A 19,873-nucleotide genomic window follows, 5' to 3' on the forward strand; every position below is an offset into this window, starting at 1 on the left:
GGAGGGAAGAATGGGAGGATACAAGGGATGGGATAAACATTGAGATGTAACAAGAATAAATTAATAAAAAAAAATAAAAATAAATAAATAAATACTTCTCAGTCATTTGTGTTTTTTCTTTTTTTTCTTTATTTATTCAACTCGTAGAGTGGAGCATCTCACATTTAGACTGGGTCATCTCTTCTCAACAAAATGTCTCTGGAAACTCCCTCAGAGACAAGCTTGTAGGTGTTTCCCCTGGGTTATCCATTTGATATTTAAAGAATAAATATATTTTTATGGTAACCTTGATTGAATATTTAATTGTGGCCTTTTTATTCAAATGAAAAATTGTACATTTCTATTTCAAAAAATGTTACAGTAAGTGAAGTTTTGTTCTTGTTGTTTTTGTTTTTTCATGTTCTTGGTCTTGTTTTTATCCTGGTCCAACATAAAATTCTGTGAAACTCAATAAGAAATTTATTTATTAAATCACATAATGTGAAAGAAAATGTTTCTGAAAATTTGTACTATTTGAACAGTAGATACACCTTTATAAAATCAAGCTCCAAAACTCTTTTCATGAAGACATAAAGATTTACTTTTTATCTCTGCATGCATGTTGCATTGAGAAATCATTCAGCTTTAGGTTTGCACAGCCAAAGGCTAGCTGACAGCAGGGATAACAAACTAGCAGGTATGGCCATGATAATTAAAGATATTAATGGTGTTTGGATGCATTTCATGACTCCTGTTAACTTTTATGGCTTAACTTGTCCTGGATGAGACATAAATCTAAAGCAAAACTTGCCTCATAGCTGTTATCCTCATCAAACAAAGAAGCACGGTTCTTCCATGGTTTGCTCACAGCAAATCCTTGGTATTTTGAACCTGAAAACCACTATTGAAGTAAATACCGGAATGCTTATTTCTGCAGGGAAGTTAAATACTGCTGGGATTCTAAGCCAGTGATCTCAAAATGTTAATATTTTAAGTATTCTGAATATATTTGTGTTTCATATTCTCAAGATTTTATGTCTGTGTGGAGTATTTAAAGAATTATAGGCAGGATCTATTTCAGTATATTCCTAATAAATATGAATTTTAGCTATGGAAAACATAGTGAATAGTATGAACATATGAGGGCTTGGCATCAGTGAAGAAGATTACATATGAAACTATGATTGCAATTTCATGATTAAAAGCTTTTCTTACCAACAAAACACTAGGTAGAACTAGTTGTGAAATCTGTCCCTCAGTAGGCATGTCCTACTTCCACAAATCTATAGAATTTCAGGTAGCATCATGCCCTTTCAGGTAATTTTTGTTTTACAATCATCTTGAATTCTCTACAGTGAATGTGATTAATGGTGTTTCTTGGACACAAGCATTCCTATAGTCCAAATTTACCTTGAGAATTAATGACCAAATAAGCATGGTAGTTCTTAAGCATTTCCTACTTTATATATGCCATCACTGTCAAATGATTTGGCTTGAGTTTTCAGTAACAAATGGAGCTATATTCATGGATTCTCTTAAGGACAGGGCACTTACAGGTAATGTAAGGTTCCAGCAGCCCTTTATGGAAAGCAAAGATCAAGACTCAGGTGCCATGAAGCCTCTATTAGGTATTATAGCCATTGCAGCTCTTGAAAACATCAGAGACTCCACCTGGAATCATTCTTGTAGCCCTCTGTCTATACGACTCAGGTGTCTACATTATACTGGCTTCATTGCATCTCTCTGAAGCCTACTCTTCTCTTCTTTCTAGTTATGTGAGCACATTCGACTTACCACATCCAAAATGGTGGTCAATAACATCTTCCATCTGCCTGATATTCAGAGCAGCTGGCTCTCTCTGGGAGCCTTAGCTGAAACACCGTAGCAAAGACAATGGGTGGCACTATATTTTGGAGTCAAACCTGGGGATAATTATTTACTGTGTTGTGGATTTCTCATACACACTACCTCAGAATTTTGATAACAGAAGCTGTCATGAAAGGATGGATGTATATGGTAAAGCTGAAAGTTAGCCCAAATTATTTAATCCACTGTACTTGGCGTTATATCAGTAATTTTCATCACCTTGATTAATTTTTTGTTATCAGTAACCCAAACTTGATTAGTTCCATAATTAATTTAAAAACTAATGTAGATTAATTGGCATTAAGTAAAGCAAAGATGAATAAATGTCACTAATATAAAAATTATGTTTTTGAAAACTTACACAAACCTTTAATTCAAGGAATATTTTTCATGATAATATGTAATGTACAAATTGAACAAAGATTAAGGAAATAAAGGTTTTAGTTAATGAAAACTTTAACCTTTCTTTTTCAATATTTATATTAAAACCATAATAATTTTAGTATACCTCAGAATTATATGAAATAAAATTATGGTCATATAATGAGAATGTGTATCCATAATATTTTATTTGTTTTCAGATTAATTTTTTGAAGACTGAAGTGGAAAGGAAAAGCAAAATGATCCGTGACTTACAGAATGAGGTAATTTTCAAGTTACAGAAAATTTGTACATTAATCAAAGAAAACACAGAAAAAAATTCACATAAGGATCTACCAGAAGTTTGTAGAATTTTACTTCTGAGTTGAGCTTCAGTTACATACTAATAGAGAAGAAAAAATATGTTAAGAGTAACCACCTCACAGCTGTAATGAGCTTAGGAAATAGAAAAGATTTCATTTCATTGATAGTTTTACTTTTTAAGATAATCGGAAAGTACTTGTAGGTTTGAATATTAAAGCTGACTTTTAACTCATCATTCTCTACATGCAGAGAAGTTCCTGTTAAAGATCATCATCGTCATGTATTTAACTGTCCTAAAATGATAGGAAATGATACATGTGGATATTTCATTCTTAAACAAGCAGGGTTAATTGTCTTAAAAGGAGTCTATGAATTCAGCAACCAACAAAAGAACTAAATGCCAGTGAACCCTGTTGTAGAGTAAACTCTAATAAATTAAGCAGAAGCCCATTTCAGTTCAACTCTATATACTTGGCTGTAAATCTCCCTAAGGTAACCATTCCCTTTCCTTGCCTCGGTGAACACATTGCTGTGGAGGGGATAGCTATTTCATAATGTGATGAGGTGCTTCAGGTCACTATTCCTAATGGATTCTCATACTGCAGGTACATGAAAAGGTTGTAAGTTCTGCCTCACATATAACCTGAATCCAAGATGTGCTTGGGATATTTTAATATTTCCTCACAACATTCTAACTTTATTCCTGGTGACTTGCATCTCTTGGGTTGGCTTTTTTTTTTTTAATTAAATTTATTCATTCTACATCTTGGTCACAGCCGCCCTCTCTCCTTTCCTCCCAGCCCCACCTTCCTACATTTCCCCCCTTTCCCCCTCCCCTTCTTCTCAGAAAGTGGGAGCCCTCCCCACACAAACAAAGTCACCTTGGCACATCAACTTACATCAAGACTAAACACATCATCTTCCACTGAGGTCAGACAAGGCATCCCAGGGAGGAGAAAGTGATCCAAAAACAGGCAAGAAGGTCCATGTCAGATATGACTCTTGCTCCACTTGCTAGAGGACCCACATGAAGGCCAAGCTGCCCATCAGTTACATATGTACCATGGCCTAAGTCCGGTCCATGCATGTTACTTGGTTGGTGCTTCACTCTTTGTAAACCCCTATGGGCCCAGGTTAGTTGACACTTTTGGTCTTCTTGAAGAGTTCTTATCCCCACCAGAACCTTCTACCCAGACCCCACTCCTCCCAAAGATTCTCCTAGCTCTGCCAAATGTTTGGCTGTGGGTCTCAGCATATGTTTTGATCCCTTGCTAGGTGGAGCTTCTCAGAGGACAGTTATGCTAGGCTCCCATCTGCAAGCATAGCAGAGTATCATTAATCGTAGCAGGGGTTGGTTTTCTTCTATAGAGTGGATCTCAGGTTGGGCCAGTCATTGATTGGACATTTCCTCATTCTCTGCTTCGTCTTTATACCTGCACATCCTATATACAGGGTAAATTTTGGGTTGCAGGTTTTGTGTAGGTGTTGGTGCCCCCCTCCCACCATTGGAAGCCCTACCTAGCTTGGAGGTGGCCATTTCAGTTTCCATGTCAACCCCCCCCCCCGCCAGCTGGAAACTTCAGCTAGAGTCACCTCCATATTATCCCAGGAGCCTACTCTGTCCAGGTCTCCAGCTCATCTCACAGATGTCCTTCACTACCCTCAGTGCCCCTCTCCACACCCTCTCCCACCTTCTCTTCATTGGGATGGCTTTTGATCAGTCTATTATTATGCATAATTTGCACCTAGCGTTTAAAGTATACTATGAATCATCCAAATAAATCCCTAGAGCTAATGGGGAAAGTACCAATGACCAAGCAACTCAGCATGGCAGAACTGCCTCAAAGATTTGAAGGCAACGTGTCAGAAACAAAAATCAGTGTAGCCCATGCCTGCCTGAAGTTTTGGGAAATAATTCTTCCTTATTTCCTCCTAGCATTTGTGGTCTCTTGGCCCTCTATGGAATTCTTCAACTTGGGGTAATACCACTCCAGGTCCTGCTTGTGTCCTAACAGGGACTCTACTCTTTATATACCATCTCCTCTGTGTATAAAATCAATTCCTTAGATTCAGTACCCACTCTACTCTGTTATGACATTGTTTTGTTATTATTACATGTACAAAAATCTTAGTTCTAAATTAGTTCACATTCCGAGTTTCCAAGTGGATGTGAATACAGGATTGGTAATCTTTAAACCATTCCACTTGTTTGGGTATTTTGGTGGCTTGATAATAGGAAGTTTAGCAGATTTTAGTAAGTGAGAATCAGAAATATTATTGAGTGTAAATCTGTGTGTCTTTGGAATGAAATAAGGAATACCAAAAAAAAAATAATGCTTTATTTCTTGTAGGCAAAACTCATTTCTAATTATTTATTTGTGTGAAAAAAATGGTGGTTAATTTTGGTGGTTTGTTGTTGCTGGGTGCAATTTCAAGCAAACAAAGTAGAAAACAATGTGTTTTTACTCTCTGAACCAAGATTGGAAGTATCCGATGTAAGAGGCTCTTCAGTAAAGGCAATGAGATTGCAATGGCCAATGTGTAACACACACAAAAATAAATCTGAAAACTGCCTCTATCACAGACAACCACAGGAAAGAGCTTTCCATTAGATATTTTGCCATGGCAGAAATAAGACGAGGATGTTCATTCTCTCTCTCAGGGCAGTCTACAGTCTGCCATAAACACCCTTTTATTTCACGTTGTGAGCAACTAATGTCACCATGTACGTCATTACTGAAAATGATGGTAAGATACTCACATTCGTAGAATCTTAGAATCTCTCAAGTTGGGAGTTCATCTGTATTCCCAGACAGATCTGCATGACTTTTTTTCTTATCTGATGGAGGCTTCTGCCTATGATTCTTCATGGAGAAGTAAACATGAATTCTTGGTTTCGTGTCATTTGTTAAAGTTACTTTACCTTTCATACAGTTTGAATTGTTGGTACTTTAGAACATGTGAAAACAACACATGTGCGACATTTGGAACTTATTAAGCTCTCAGCAATCATCATGATTATTAGATTTTTGAGGCAATTAACTCTTCATTCTGCTGTGCTTTCACAAATATTGTCTTGGTAATGATATTTGGCCTCTAGCCTATATTCACAGACATCATCCATATCCTCATGTGTTTCTCTCCAAACCAAACAAAAGTCCCAGTCATTCAGTTCACATCCCTTCATCATAGAAACAGGGAATAAAGAGAATTTTCTTGGCTTGTTCTAACAGAAATCACCAAGATTCTAAATTACCAACATTCCTGTAGCAATCGGTATAGCCAAGAAAATGGATAGTTTAGTTAGTCATGCCTTATTCACATTTATACCCTTAGCTTGTGTAGGATTCCTTCACTTAAAACAAATAGATTTCCCTTGGGAAAGGAGGGTTCGTTATAGAAGATACCAGAGTTATAAAAAGAAAATATATCTAGAAAAACATTGACATTTCTGTTACCTCCTGACTCTCTTGTTTTTCCTCCTAACTTTCAAACTCCTTTCCATGATAAACTCCTGAACACAGAGGGAAAATAATAGTTTAATAATTTTTAATCCCAGGTCAAGCAAAATATACTGAATCACTGTGTCTTTATTACTATTGCTTCCTTATCTAGAATTCCTCCTCATTCTAAATATGTTAGAAGTCTGTACTCTTCCTGTTGTATGCTTCTTTCATATATTTGTGATCTACATCAACAGTGGCAGGGAACATCTTCTGACATAATACTAGACAATCACCTCCACCTGTGTCTTGAAAGAAATGAAGAGCTGTTTTTACTCTGATCTTCCATGTTTCCATACTTGCTTGTACTTGTTTCTCATCTCCCCAGCACTGTGCATCCTGGAACCAGTGTCATCACCGCTAATGGGACCATGAAGGTAGCTCTTGTGTCTCAGCTTGTCATGGTTTTACCCTCTTAGTGGGAACTCCGTTAGTCTTTACTCAAACACAAGACCAAATACAGGAGAGTTAAAAGGTCACAAATTCTTAGAGCCTTAACAAAGGGGATCTTATGAGAAATTCCATTCCAAAAAACCTAACAAGGTAGAAGGAGTGCTTCTTACATGACAGAAGGATAGATAAGTGAATTCCGTATGTGAAATGATAGAGAAAAATGCTACAAGATTACAAATATACAACTAATACTCAGGACACCGATAGGGAGACTCAGTGTCCCAAATAGATTATTATTTCAATATCACAAACAATAATTTGTATTATACATAAATAATAATGAAGCCTTAATCTAAGACAAGTTGTAGCCTCATAAAGTTCATGCATAACAGAAAGCCTTGCACCTCTCTGTTTGACTCTCTATAGTAATTAATGTTTCTGGATTAGATTATGTAACTATTGGATCTACACGGTCATTCTCCTTCTATACTTTTCAGTGGGATGGACACACTGCATAAAATTTACCTATTAATAAATATTAAGTGGGTAGTACATTTGTACTAACAATACAAGCTAATTGTTTTTTAAAACTACAAAAATGAAGACTAACTTTTCAGCATTATATCCTTCATGCATTTTCTGGACCACATTAAACATTTGGTAAAAGTTTGTTGAGTAATAATAAATATTCCTTAACTAGACTATATTTTTTTCATAGTTTGAGTAGAATGGGCTATTTTCAATAGCTCATAATAAGATTATGAAATTGTGAGGATTATTTCTTTTTATGTTTTCAATATGTTACATACACATGCACATACAGGTAAATAAATTTCAAATCTATAGTGTAGATCAAATTCATAAAAAAAGAACTATGGATGTTAATTAGTGCTACTAAATGCACTCCTGTCTTTTGCTTATGGCAAAGAGAGGCAGTTCTTATACTCAGCTAGTGATATACTTCATTGAAAAACTAAAATAAAAAAAAAATAGAAAACTAGAGGCCAGATATGGTGGCACACGCCTTTAATCCCAGCACTCAGGAGGCAGAGGCAGGTGGATTGCTGTGAGTTGGAGGCCAGCCTGGCCTACAAAGGGAGTCTAGCACAGCCAATGCTACACAGAGAAACCCTGTCTCGGAAAAAAACTAGAAAACAGGAAATAAAAGTGAAGGAAGAAAGAGAAGGGAGGAGGATACAAAAAGGAAAATATGGGGACACAAAAGGCTTGATGTGGGTTGAGAGTAAAAAAATTGGAGCCCTCTAAAGATTTATTTTTGTGTGTTATGTGCATCGTGTGTAGGAGATGTGTATGGGGCAGGGCTGTTTGCATTTGTATGTGTATGTGTGTGGTGGTGGAGATGGGACGGTGTATGGAGGATAGTGTGTGTCTGTGTGTGTGTGTGTGTGTGTGTGTGTGTGTGTGTGTGTAAGAGAGAGAGAGGGGGGGGCCTGGAGCTGGAGCTACAGGTCATTGTGAGCCACCCACTGGGGTTCTAGAAATAGGACTCAAATTCTCCCCAAGTCAGATATATTGTATATTACTACATCTCCAAGTCCAGGAGAGAATTTTGCCAACATCAGTGACTTAGTCACTTTATTCTATGAATGTTACTAGGAAATGTAACAGAGTTGGATTTTAAACTCCTGATGATTTCTTAAATTTCACTGAATAATTTTTAGACATTTTTTTTTTGTAGAAACAGGAGTATATAACTTGGCTGATGATAAACTCAGTGTGAATTCCACTGAAATGAATGACCATGGGTATAACAAACAGTTGCCTAGATTACTTTAAATGATATTTGGATTTACCTAGAGCTTCTCTGAATACTCAAGAATGCTTTTGTTTCTTTATACTTTTGTAAAATGCCCTGTCCTCAGTAAAAGTCCAATAAAAGTGAACTATCTACAGTTATCAATGTCATCAACCAAGCTATTTTTATAGCTTCGTCATTTAACACATATTTATGGTTCTGACTCTTTTTTATAACTCTATACAGTTTTCTGGCTTATCTACATTTAGAACACAATATTGGAAATGTTTTTAAACAAGTGTTTAAAAATATGAACTCTGTGCTCCTTTTTCAAGCTAGCATACTTGGCTATCAGTACTTGGAAGGGAAAAAAGGCATGGCCTTGGGACTAGCAGAGCAGAGTCTATCTATCTATGTATCTATCCATCTATCTATCTATCTATCATCTATCTATCCATTTATCTATCCATTTATCTATGACCACAGAATGTCTTTCTATTGTTACACAAATTGTCTTAGCCAGTATTCTATTGCTATTTTTTTAAGAGCATTTAATTAGGGATTGCTTACAGTTGCAGAGATTTAGTCCCTTGCCTTCTGGCCAGGGAGTGTGGCAACATGCAGGAAGATATGGTCCTGGTACTGAAGAATTGGCTCAAATTATGTCCAGATCCATAGGCAGCAGAAAAAGAAAGCAAGAAAATGGGCCCGGCTTGGGATCTTGAAATCCCAGTTGGTACCGGAGAACAGGCCTGACCATGCTTCTTGTTGGTGAAATGTGGTCTTGGGGACTTTGTTCTGTTTTGTTTTATTTTTTATTATGTTTCTTTTCTACATATACATTTATATTATTACATATAAATAAAATAAACTGCATACAGCAAGAAGAACCATGCAACAATCACAAATAACATAAATGTTACATTCATAGCATTTTGGCTATTCGTATTTGGCAGGCCTGAAGAAAACATCTTTCCTATCTTGGTGAGTCCAAAATTCTTTATTTTATTTTATTTTATTTTATTTTATTTTATTTTATTTTATTTTATTAATTTATCCTTATTACATCTCAATGGTTATGCCATCCCTTGTATCCTCCCATTCCTTCCTCCCTCCCTCCCATTTTCCCCTTACTCTCCTCCCCTATGACTGTGACTGAGGGGGACTTCCTTCCCCTTTATAGGCTTATAATTCTGAATCAATATCTATTATATCTCATCTCTATCAACTTAAAACATCTATCTTTGGGGCTTTTGATTAGGAAAGAAGCTGAGTGTTTTGAGGAGAGACTTGATGGGCCATATTAATGGGATCATGGAAGACGGTGGTACAGAGAGCAGTGGTGACAATGATGGCCTCAAGGTTGTTCAGAGGAGAAGAATATTACTAGGTGGCATACAGACCATCTTTGTGATGTTTTGGCTTCTCCCCTTGTCCTAAAGATCTTCTTGAGGCTAAATTGAAGAATTTTGGGTTAATGGCATCAGTAGAGGAGACATCAAGACAGTCTGGTACCAACTGTGTCATGTGGCTATTAGTGGTCATTCTTATACAGATCTATGATGAAAAGAGCAGGCTGAACAAGGAAAAATACAAAAGGTACAACTGAAGGAGAAAAGTGAGCACCAGGAATTGTAATGGAACTAAATCCAGTGCTCAAGAGATAAAAAGTTTAAAGAAAAGCCTGATGCTAAATGGAGTACTGCGAATAGTGACTTCCGGGCAAGACCCTACCCATCTAAGCACCTAACTTGTTAAAAGGAGTTATAGAAAAGACAAAGGGGACTACAAAAAGCTTAAACGGTGAAAAAAAAATCACAGGAAGCAGGAAGCCAATTAAAATATATTTGAACAGCAGGGCCATGTCCCAGCCCCAGCAAGCAGAAGAACCTGGCAGCCCCAGTCACATGGTTCTGGCTTTGTAGTAAAAAATACAAGACACTGGTTGTAAAATCTCCCTCCATGACTAACAAGAGCCACTAAGTCCAGGTGAGTGTCGGGGATGTCCCTGAAGGGAGGCTCAGAGAGGCTATTGTGTAAAGCTGCGAAAGTGAAGCCTGGCTATCATATTGTTCTACTTGTAGATTTCTAGGACCCTCTGGATCCTTTTATTTTGCAGATTTGGGCCCAGGGGTCCCGCTCAAACTAAGGCACCAGCCAAGGACAATACAGGAGGTAAACTTTAAACCCCTTCCCAGATCTAGCCAATGGTCAGAATATTCTCCATAGTTGAGTGGAGAGTGTGATACGACTTTCTCACGTACTCTGGTGCCTCACATTTGACCATGTCCCCTGGAGGGGGAGACCTGGTGGCACTCAGAGGAAGGACAGCAAGTAGCCAAGAAGAGACTTGATACCCTATGAGAATATATAGGGGGACATAATCCCCCTCAGGAACAGTCATAGGGGAGGGGAATAATGGGAAAATGGGGGGGGGGAGGAATGGGAGGATACAAGGGATGGGATAAACATTGAGATGTAACAAGAATAAATTAATAAAAAAAAAAAAAAAAAAAAAAAAGAAAGTGAAGCCTGGATTCCCCAAGATGATGGCTATAGCAGAGTCATGAAATACCTTCCAAGGAAAGCTGCTAACAGTGTGGAATCAGTCTAAGAGTGAAAAGTGTGTTGCAGTCTATGAAACTGAAAGGAGTTGGAGATCTAAAGCACATTTTGACATCTGATATGGAGATGCAGAGTTTGGATTTTTTCCACGTGTTTTCTTTAAGTCTTACTTTGGTCCAGTATGGGCTCACTATACTCCCTTTTCAAATGGTAATATACATTCTGTACCATTATATGATCTGCTTTTTTATTCTGATTTTGCAAGGGGTTACAGTTACATGCTTTCCTTTATTAGGGTTGCCATGGTCATGGTGTCTCTTCACAGTAATAGAACACTGACTAAGACACAAATTTTGGTTATTTCATAAGTAGCAGCAGGAAAATCAGTAGGGAAGGAGGGGATCAGCATAATAACCAGGCTGTTGTTGTTAGTGTGAATAATTTAAGTGTTCTCTGGCGATGGTTCATGATGTTTCCTGGGGAAATCTACTCCAATTTACCCCCATTAGACAGGACAAGGATGGGGCAAAGAAATGATTCTGTTCAAATGCAACTTGTGAAATCTATGATCATATCTATGTTGCTTGCATGACTGTGGAGGAGGAATTATTTATAGGAGAATTTGTGACTTAGGCAGACACGTCCTTCAAAAAGTCCAAGGATAAGGACTCACAACAGTCAGTATTCCCTGCCCAACATAGAGAAAGCTCCACTGAGCTTTCCTCTTAGAGAATTGTTTACAGCTTGTATGCTGCACATAAGATCATGGCATAGCACTTTCTTGAAATTTTTATGAGCTCCCTGTGTCTCCTGAGCCTTCTCTTTAGGAGGGAATAGTTCTATGTAGAACAAGAAGCCACAAAGCAATGGCAGATACTATGTACTGTTATTAATTATGAGACTGAGCTGAAATGTCAGCAAGCATACCATTTCTTCAGGATAAAACGTAAAGATTTTGGTACAATGCCCCGTGTCTTCATTACAGTTCTCCCGAGCCTTAGACACAAACCTATATGTGGAGGAAAATAAGATGAATGAGTCTGCATTCTTTGTCTACTATGCAGGGGACAGTGAGAGGGAGACTCACAAAGCCTGTAAACTAACATAGTAGTAGACTAATGTGTAATAGGGAGGGTCACATGCTTTCTTCCTTGACCACATTTGCTCATGATTTACGATAAATAAAATACCAGAATGGGCAACACTTGTACTCACCTTCATTTTTCCTTGTTATTCAGAGTCCAGAACCACAGTCCATGAATCAGTGTGACACAGTCAGAGAGGCTCTTGTGAGTCCAGTTATCCTACCCTGCTTTGTAAATACTTCCGCTCTTCAAACCCAGCCAGACACTGAAATGCTCTTTCTGTTGCCGCATTTTCCTTTCCCTGCTGTCAGAATAGTTTTAATTTGATCATAATTTGGTTTGTTAACAAGGTAATTATAGATTTATGTCAACCTCAGAGAAATTTAAGCATGTATTAATATCTATACCACTTAATCATTGTTAGAATAGGATAAATCTATCCCAATTGGTGTTTCAAAACAATAGTGTAACTTTATTTTTTATATTATGTTTTATAGTTACAATACAAACACACACACATACCCACACACACTGAATAGAATAAGTTTCTTTAAGTTCCTGGCCTTAGGCACCAAAATTCATTCTCTGTAGGCTCAATTTTCCTAACAAATGTATTTTATTATGAACTTATTAACCAAGAGTACCTCACTTATAACCCAACTAACCTAACTGGTAGGAAAAGGAGATTAGAGAATACAAAAACAAAACCATGAGGATATCAGTTCCGAGGAACAATTCTCCTGGTGTAATCAGCAGGATTTCTTCTGCTGGAACCTGGAGTAATCAGAACCTGGAACCTCAGCATGATCCTGGATCCCTGAAGCCTTCCCTCTAGCAGTTTTCTCTAGGAGTGTCTTAAAGTGGAGCAATGAACAGCCAAAACTATCCCAAGTCTCCAAAAAGCCCTGCCTCTTGTTTCTGGATCACATACATATTTCCTCCCAGAGTCTGTTCATGGATCTTTTCAGCTGGCAACAATCAAGCTCCCGCACGAGGTGGTTTGCCTTCTAGTGGATTAACCTCACCTGTTCTCTCACAAGACTGTTCCCCATCCCACATTTGGGATCATAACAAAAACAGGTTTATCTCTCCTTCAATATTCTATCTCCCTCCCTCCCCCTCCTCCCTCCCTCTCTCTCTCTCTCTCTCTCTTCTCTCTCTCTCTCTCCTCTCTCTCTCTGTGTGTGTGTATGTGTGTGTGTGTGTGTGTGTGTGTGTGTGTGTGTGTGTGTGTGTGTGTGTGTATGTAGAAGATACTAAAGCCACAGGTTAAAAGGTTATCTCCTTCTCATTGTTGTACCATGATCTGGGGGGCTAAGGTCTTGGGGCCTTAGGAGATTTGATACATGTATGTATGTATGTTGTATGTATGTATGTATGTATAATACAAAATATGTATGCTTATACACACATTACTCTATAAGTAAGTAATAAATACAAAGCCCTCACCTCTCTGGAGTGCACACTTCTGGGCGTGGCAGCATGTGGTGCAAGAAGCCTCCTCCCCTATGGGAACATTCACTATCACCATTTCAGGGAAAGATTCTCTCAATGAGTATGAGTTTGGTTTTATGGCTTCAGACAAAATCTCTGCTTTTGTGATAAACCTATCAGAGAATCTGGTTCATTTCTTCTGGATAATATCTTCGATTTTTATTTTGAGATGAAAAACACCAGTATTTTACCTTTTTTGAGACAGAATAAATGGAAGCTTATAAAAGATGGAGGAATGATGCTTAAAAACTTTTAATGGGTTAAAAGCATTAAGCACACAGACATTGGGGTGCTTGATATTCGTTGTTGTTGCCTTGAGTATACAAGGGAAACTCTCAAAGACTCTGTTCTGAAGCAAAAATATTTTTACCAGATATTATAAATATTTGTAATATGGAAATTGGTAAGAATTCTAAAGCTATGAATGGAACAAAGAGAAAAAAATATAAAAAACATGGCAGATTTAAACCAAGTTGGGGAATATGACATTTAAAAATACCTTATGATATCAGATAATGAAATGTTCTGCATCTGTTTTCATGAAGTCTGTGCTATGTTGTACTGCTCCACAAGGCAGCAAACTAAGTGTAACTCTGATGTTACAGGAGAATACATGCAAGGTATTCTTCATGAACAAAGTGCCATTTCTATAAAATAGCTTATTGAGAATGTTAATGTCAGTTTTAGATGGTTAATACGTAGCATGGTGTAATAGGAGGTCTTTCTAAAAATAGAAATTTGGGAAACTGTAGAAGAAATGGAAAGTTTTTTTTTTCTCACTTTACACTGGAAGGCAACAGAGGAGTCAGCATGGGATGCACTAACTCTAGGGTGGTGTTTGCTCATGCAGACAGTATTACAGCTCAAACGGAATGTGGACGTAGTTCAAGATAACAAAAGCAAAGAGAAGAATGACATAAGGATGCTCATCTAACATGGGAAAATAGAATTCAATGAAGAGCATTACTAAACAAACCTCAAATTGAAAGGATGCTGGAAATTTAAAAATCCAATAAGCCAAGTTAAAACCTCAGTGGAAAACCCCAAAAATAGAATAAATTGTGTGGAAAGCATAGCTGGAAGACAAAGTGTGTGTGCGTGCGTGCGTGCGTGCGTGCGTGCGTGCGTGTGTGTGTGTGTGTGTGTGTGCCCTTTAACTTGCCATCTCAGTATTGTCTGGGCCTTCTGCTGTAAATCTCTGTATCTATGGTGAACTCCTTGTGGCAACTTCTTCTTCTCTCCTTTTTCACTACCTGAGACCCCAAGGTTAGGAGAGAAGTCCTGCCTGTCCTCTCCTCTGCCCAATCATTGCCTTATAAACTTTCTTATTACCCAAACAGAGATAACTGTTTGGAAGAACAGTGTTTATACAACATTGAGAACAAGACTGTGGTTTCTTCCTATAATTGACAATGACCACCTCTGGACTGCAACCAGATCTCGGGGCACAGAAGTCACCATCTGGATACATATGCATACAAACATCCTTCAACACTCCTGTTTCCTTCCTTCCTGCCTCCTTCCCTCCCTCCCTCCCTCTCTTTCTCCCTTTCTTCCATTCATCCTTTCTTCCTTTCTTTGTAAATGTTGTTTTTTCCCTTTAAACTCCTCTCTAAGCTGACTGATTCAATCTGGCTTCTTTCAACTTCTGACTAAATTGCTCTGCTTGCAAAAATTGCCTCTGGACTCTACAAACTGAACTGCGCTGACTGCATGAACTGAACACACGTGAATGGAACTAAATGAACTCAACTGCATTCAACTGAAGTGCATCAAACTCCCTGCTCTTTCTCTCTGTCCTGCTCTTAAGTAGCCTTTCCTTTCTGTCTAGTCTCATGAAAACTGAGTTTATCCTATGTGTGACTCGTTCTGTCAAATCTTTCTCTTGTCTGCCTTACTGGCTCCAAGTAGACATCATTGTTTGGGGTTAAAGCTGTGTATTAAAAGTGTGTCTGCATTCCAGCCAGAGGCATTAAAGATATGTACTAAGGGCATAGCTGTATTATTCCAAATTACACAGACCTAGGTCTTTGGATGTGATTTCTTGCCAGAACAGCCATATTGCTATATTAAAATTCTTTCCTTCCTTCCTTCCTTGCTTTTTTCTTTCCTTCTTTCTTTTTTCTCTCTTTCATTCCTTCTTTCCTGTTTCTTTCTTCTCTGCTTCCACAATGGGATTTCACAGCATGGGAAACCTGGACAGACATTGTACACCATCAAACGGCTCTTAAAACTCTTGTCCATGAACTTTATTTTTAATGTGATTTTTTTTTTTTTTTTTGGGTGAAATTTACAGCACCTGAAGCAAAGTCTCTTTCTTCAAAGCAGATGTATACAAATGTAAAGATGTGAGTGAGCACAGCCAGACCTGCGTAGAAAGTTTCATCAAAAGTAAAAGAGTCCTTAAAATCCTACCTATGCCAGTCAACCATTGTATAAGGAGACAGGGATCCAGGGCTTAAGAGTGGTGACCTTACCTATGAAATGATTTTATTTTTATATATGTCTCAGAAAGAGTGTACCAATTTAAAAGTACTGTGGCCTAATATGAGATAAGAGAGAAAATAATTGGTTTGCAGTCATTGCATTCCCTATGGGAAAATAGCTAAGCCAGATTTTTATGATAGAGAAAATAAAAATCTCAAAGACTTTGCAGTAAGGGTGCGCCTTCACAGTTAAGCAAAAGCTGTAGGGCAGGCTTTCCAGAGAGGCCTGTGTCTATGTGAGAGCTATTACTTGTAAGCTGTCCTATTTTAAACTGGCTCCAAACAATTTTTCCAATATGAAAATCATTCTTTAGGAAACAGCTAAGTGAACAAACAGAATGAAGATTTTTTAGCTTGGGCGGCTTTACTTTCCTCAGCTTCAAATGTAATATAAGAAAAGGCTTCTGGGCCCTGTAGAAGCTTTGAGGAAATGAACTAGTGCCTAATGGTAGGTCAGAAATAGTCACCACGCTACTTTCTTTCTGGAACTGTGAAATGTGTTAGCGTTCCTTCTCATCTCTCTTTTTAACACCTCACCTAAGCCTACTACCTGCAATTCTGAGGACATGCTTCCTCCACCAGCTGCAAGTACATGCCATCTTTCTGCTTAGATGGTGAGTTCCTTGTTGTGTGAGGAAAATACAGTGTGTAAAAAATAGTATACCAGTTTTGAAGTAAGGTGGAGAAATGGACAGGACCAGAAAGGCACCTATGGAATCAGCATTGAGTTTTCAGGTTGTTTCTTGTTTATGTGTTCTTTGGGACATGGTCTCACAGTATATCACAAGCTGGCTACAAATCCACAGCCTCCTGCCTCAGCTTCCTTATTAACAAGATCACAGGCTGTGTCTCCATGCCTGATTTCAGGAGTAGCTTTCTGAGAATGAGGCCATTTTAACCATAATCCAAATACTTTTTAAGTTAATACCATTTTAAAAGAAATGAACTATAATTTTGGCATGTATATATTTGTGTGTGTGTTTTATGATATGTATGTATATGCGGGGGTGGTTTAGTGTATGATGTGTGTGTGTGTATGTAGTGTATATATGAGTGTGGTGTTTGTATTTATATGTGTGTGTATCATGTGCATACATATATGTATATGTATGTTTGTGTGTATATGTACATATGGTATGTGTGTGTATGTTTGCACATTATGTGTGTATGTGTAGTGTGTGTGTTTGATCTATATGTGTGAGTATGCCTGTGCATGGTGTATATAGGTTATGTAAACATTTGTGTATCAAATGTGTAGTGTGTACAGATGTGATGCATTTTTTTGCAGTAGATGGGAAGTTGTGTATGGGAAATGCAGTCTATGTGTGGGAGGTGTGTGTGTGTCTGTGTGTGTGTGTGTGTGTGTCTGAATATGAAGTATGATGCTGCTTAGGAAACCACTCTATGAGTGAGTCACATTGATACAAAGTGCAAATGAGACCATGGCATGTTTGAAAATATTCAATACATCATCTTGAACTTTCTCCTTATAATTTTACAGAGGGAAAACATGGCTCTCAAGTGGCTGCCTTTTCATGATTCCTCAAAGTCACATGGCAATGCAGACACATGCTTTCCCCACACAAGCATGGAGCTCCAGCACCTGATTGCATGGAAATTCAGAGGACAGCTGAGTTCACAGACAGCAGTGTCCTGGGTTTGGGCAGCATGTCCAAAACCGGAGCCATGCATGAGTATTCACAGAAACTGCACTCCCTCTCCCTGAAGCTCAGTGCATGGTGACCCATGCTTCTGAAACACAATCCACAATGCCCAACTTCCATTACCTTATGGGTGTCAGATCTGTAGCTTCAGTTATCCCTTTTTTGAACTTTGGTCCTGAGCTGAGTTTTATGACAATAAAAGTCATTCTCCTTAAAGGTAACACTAACATTAAAGTCAGAAATGCAAATCAAAACAAGTCTGAGATTCCACCTTACATTGTCAGAATGGCTAAGATCAAAATTCAATGCTGGGAGTGCAAACTTATACAGTCATTTTCGAAACCAATCTGGTGTTCTCTCAGAAAATTGGCAATAGCTCTACCTCAAAATCCAGCTATACCACTCCTAAGCATATACCCAAACGTTGTCCCACCACATCGTAAGGACATTTGCTCAGCTATGCTCATAATGGCTTTATTTGTAATAGTCAGAAACTGGAAACAATCCAGATGTCCCTGAACCAAAAAATGGATAAAGAAACTGTGCTACATTTACACAATGGAATATCACTCAGCTATTAAAAACAATGATATCTTGATATTTGTAAGCCAATGGATGGACCTGGAAAAGGTCATCATGAGTGAGATGAGCCAGACCCAGAAAGACATACATGGTATATACTCACTTATAAGTAGATATTAGCCATACAATACAGGATAACCATACTACAATCCACATACCTAAAGAAGCTAAGTGAAAAAAAAAAACCCTATTGAGGATGCTTAATTCTTATTCAGAAGGGCAAATAGAACAAATACTGGAAAGTCATTGAAGAGAGAGAACAGGATGGGGGCCTTCCAAAGAAGTCCTCTGAAAAACTCCACCCAAAGGGGATCAATGCAGATGCTGAGACTCACAGCCAAACTTTGAGGAGAGCGCAGGGAGTATTTTGGAAGAGTGGGGACACAGATGGACCCCGAGGAGACAGGAGCTCTACAAAAAGACCAACAGAGTCAACAAATCTGGGATCAGGGGGTCCTGTGGAGACTGATGCATCAACTAAATATCAGGCATGGAGAAGACCCAGGCCCCCTGCTCAGATATAGTTGATAGGCAGCTCAGTCACCAGGTAGATCACTCAGATCTAAGTAGCACTCAGATCCAGGTAGTCCTCTAATTAAGGGGACCAGGGACTGTCTCCAACATGAACTCTGTTGCCTGCTCTTTGACCACTTCCTCTGGGTTAGGTGGCTTTGCCAGACCACAGAGGAAGATGATGCAGGAAGTCTTGAAGAAACTTGATTGTCTGGGATCAGTTGGTAAGGGAGGAAGGCATCCAGCAGACTGGGATGGAGGAAGAGAGAGGGAGGGTGGGACCAGGAGGAGATCAACATGTAAACAATTTAGTAAATAAAAAAAATAGAGAACAAAAAAAAAGATTGGTGCTTTATTCCACCCACACGAGTTCCAGTTTGTGTTTATAGGCCTCATTTTACTCCTGAGGATTTACTTTGTCCTCACTGACCTCTTTTCCTTCCAGCTTTGATTTCTCCCTACAGGTCTACTGTGGTTTTAGAACCAATGCCAGAGTCAGAAGTCCTGGTCTCCATGGCTCACTTGCTAGCTTATATTCTGAACATGTAAATTCCTAGAATACATCAGATCTCCTACGTCATCTGCCCTAATTTTTCCTGCCTGGCAATGGCTTGCACACAGCTAAGAGGACTTCATCCATTGCTCCATGTATATGCCTAAATGTGGCAGTAGAACTCGCTCAATCTGCACATTACTCATACCCATATTTCAGGGATGACCACTCGGTCTTGCATAACCAGTGTGTGTGTTCTTCCCTGGGGAAGACTATTTCTCCCACTCTCAGCATTCTTTAGTTTCCTCCATTTCTTTGTATGGGCTTGAATGGCAAAAAGGGAAAAAGGAAACTATATAATTATATCATAACTCAAAGGTTAAAAGAAACTGAAAAGAGGGCTTGCAGACGTAGCAAATCTGCATCTCATTCCTGAATGCTTTCCAGCCCACACTTACTGTCCTCACATCCCTAGGTAACTGTTAAAGCAACTTTGTCCTTACTGCTGTTGATGCAGAACCGTGTAGTCATCTCAGAAGGTTCTGTTTATATACATTGCATTCAAATGTTCTAGAAACTCTGATATCTCAACATAAGTCGGGCAGAGAAACAATGGAAACTAAAATGAAAGAACAAGAAGGGTAGAAAGAAATTCAAGCAGACACAGAAACAGAATCCCCACATAAAATAAATAAAGCAAACAGATGGTAGAAAAGGCCACGTACCGCTATCTTCTCAGTAACTGAAGACTTATTTTTATTAACAGTGGCTATTGCTCCTCATAGGGGTACAGAGAGAATTCTGCAGTTG

At 38.4% G+C, this 19,873-nt stretch overlaps 1 protein-coding gene across 8 annotated transcripts in view; it reads left to right on the plus strand.

Moving 5' to 3' along the window:
* Window positions 1-19,873, plus strand: part of Luzp2 (leucine zipper protein 2) — a 463,171-nt gene that overhangs the window by 291,773 nt on the left and 151,525 nt on the right. For 7 of the 8 annotated variants that reach the window (XM_051148628.1, XM_051148627.1, XM_051148626.1 and 4 more), the window contains exon 5: window positions 2,427-2,489. The exons of the other annotated variant lie outside the window; for it this stretch is intronic. In XM_051148628.1, the coding sequence (XP_051004585.1) occupies window positions 2,427-2,489 (63 nt within the window). The remainder of the gene's footprint in view (window positions 1-2,426; window positions 2,490-19,873) is intronic. 8 annotated transcript variants of the gene reach the window in all.

Source organism: Acomys russatus, chromosome 7 (genome assembly GCF_903995435.1).
Source record: "Acomys russatus chromosome 7, mAcoRus1.1, whole genome shotgun sequence".
NCBI lineage: Eukaryota > Metazoa > Chordata > Mammalia > Rodentia > Muridae > Acomys > Acomys russatus.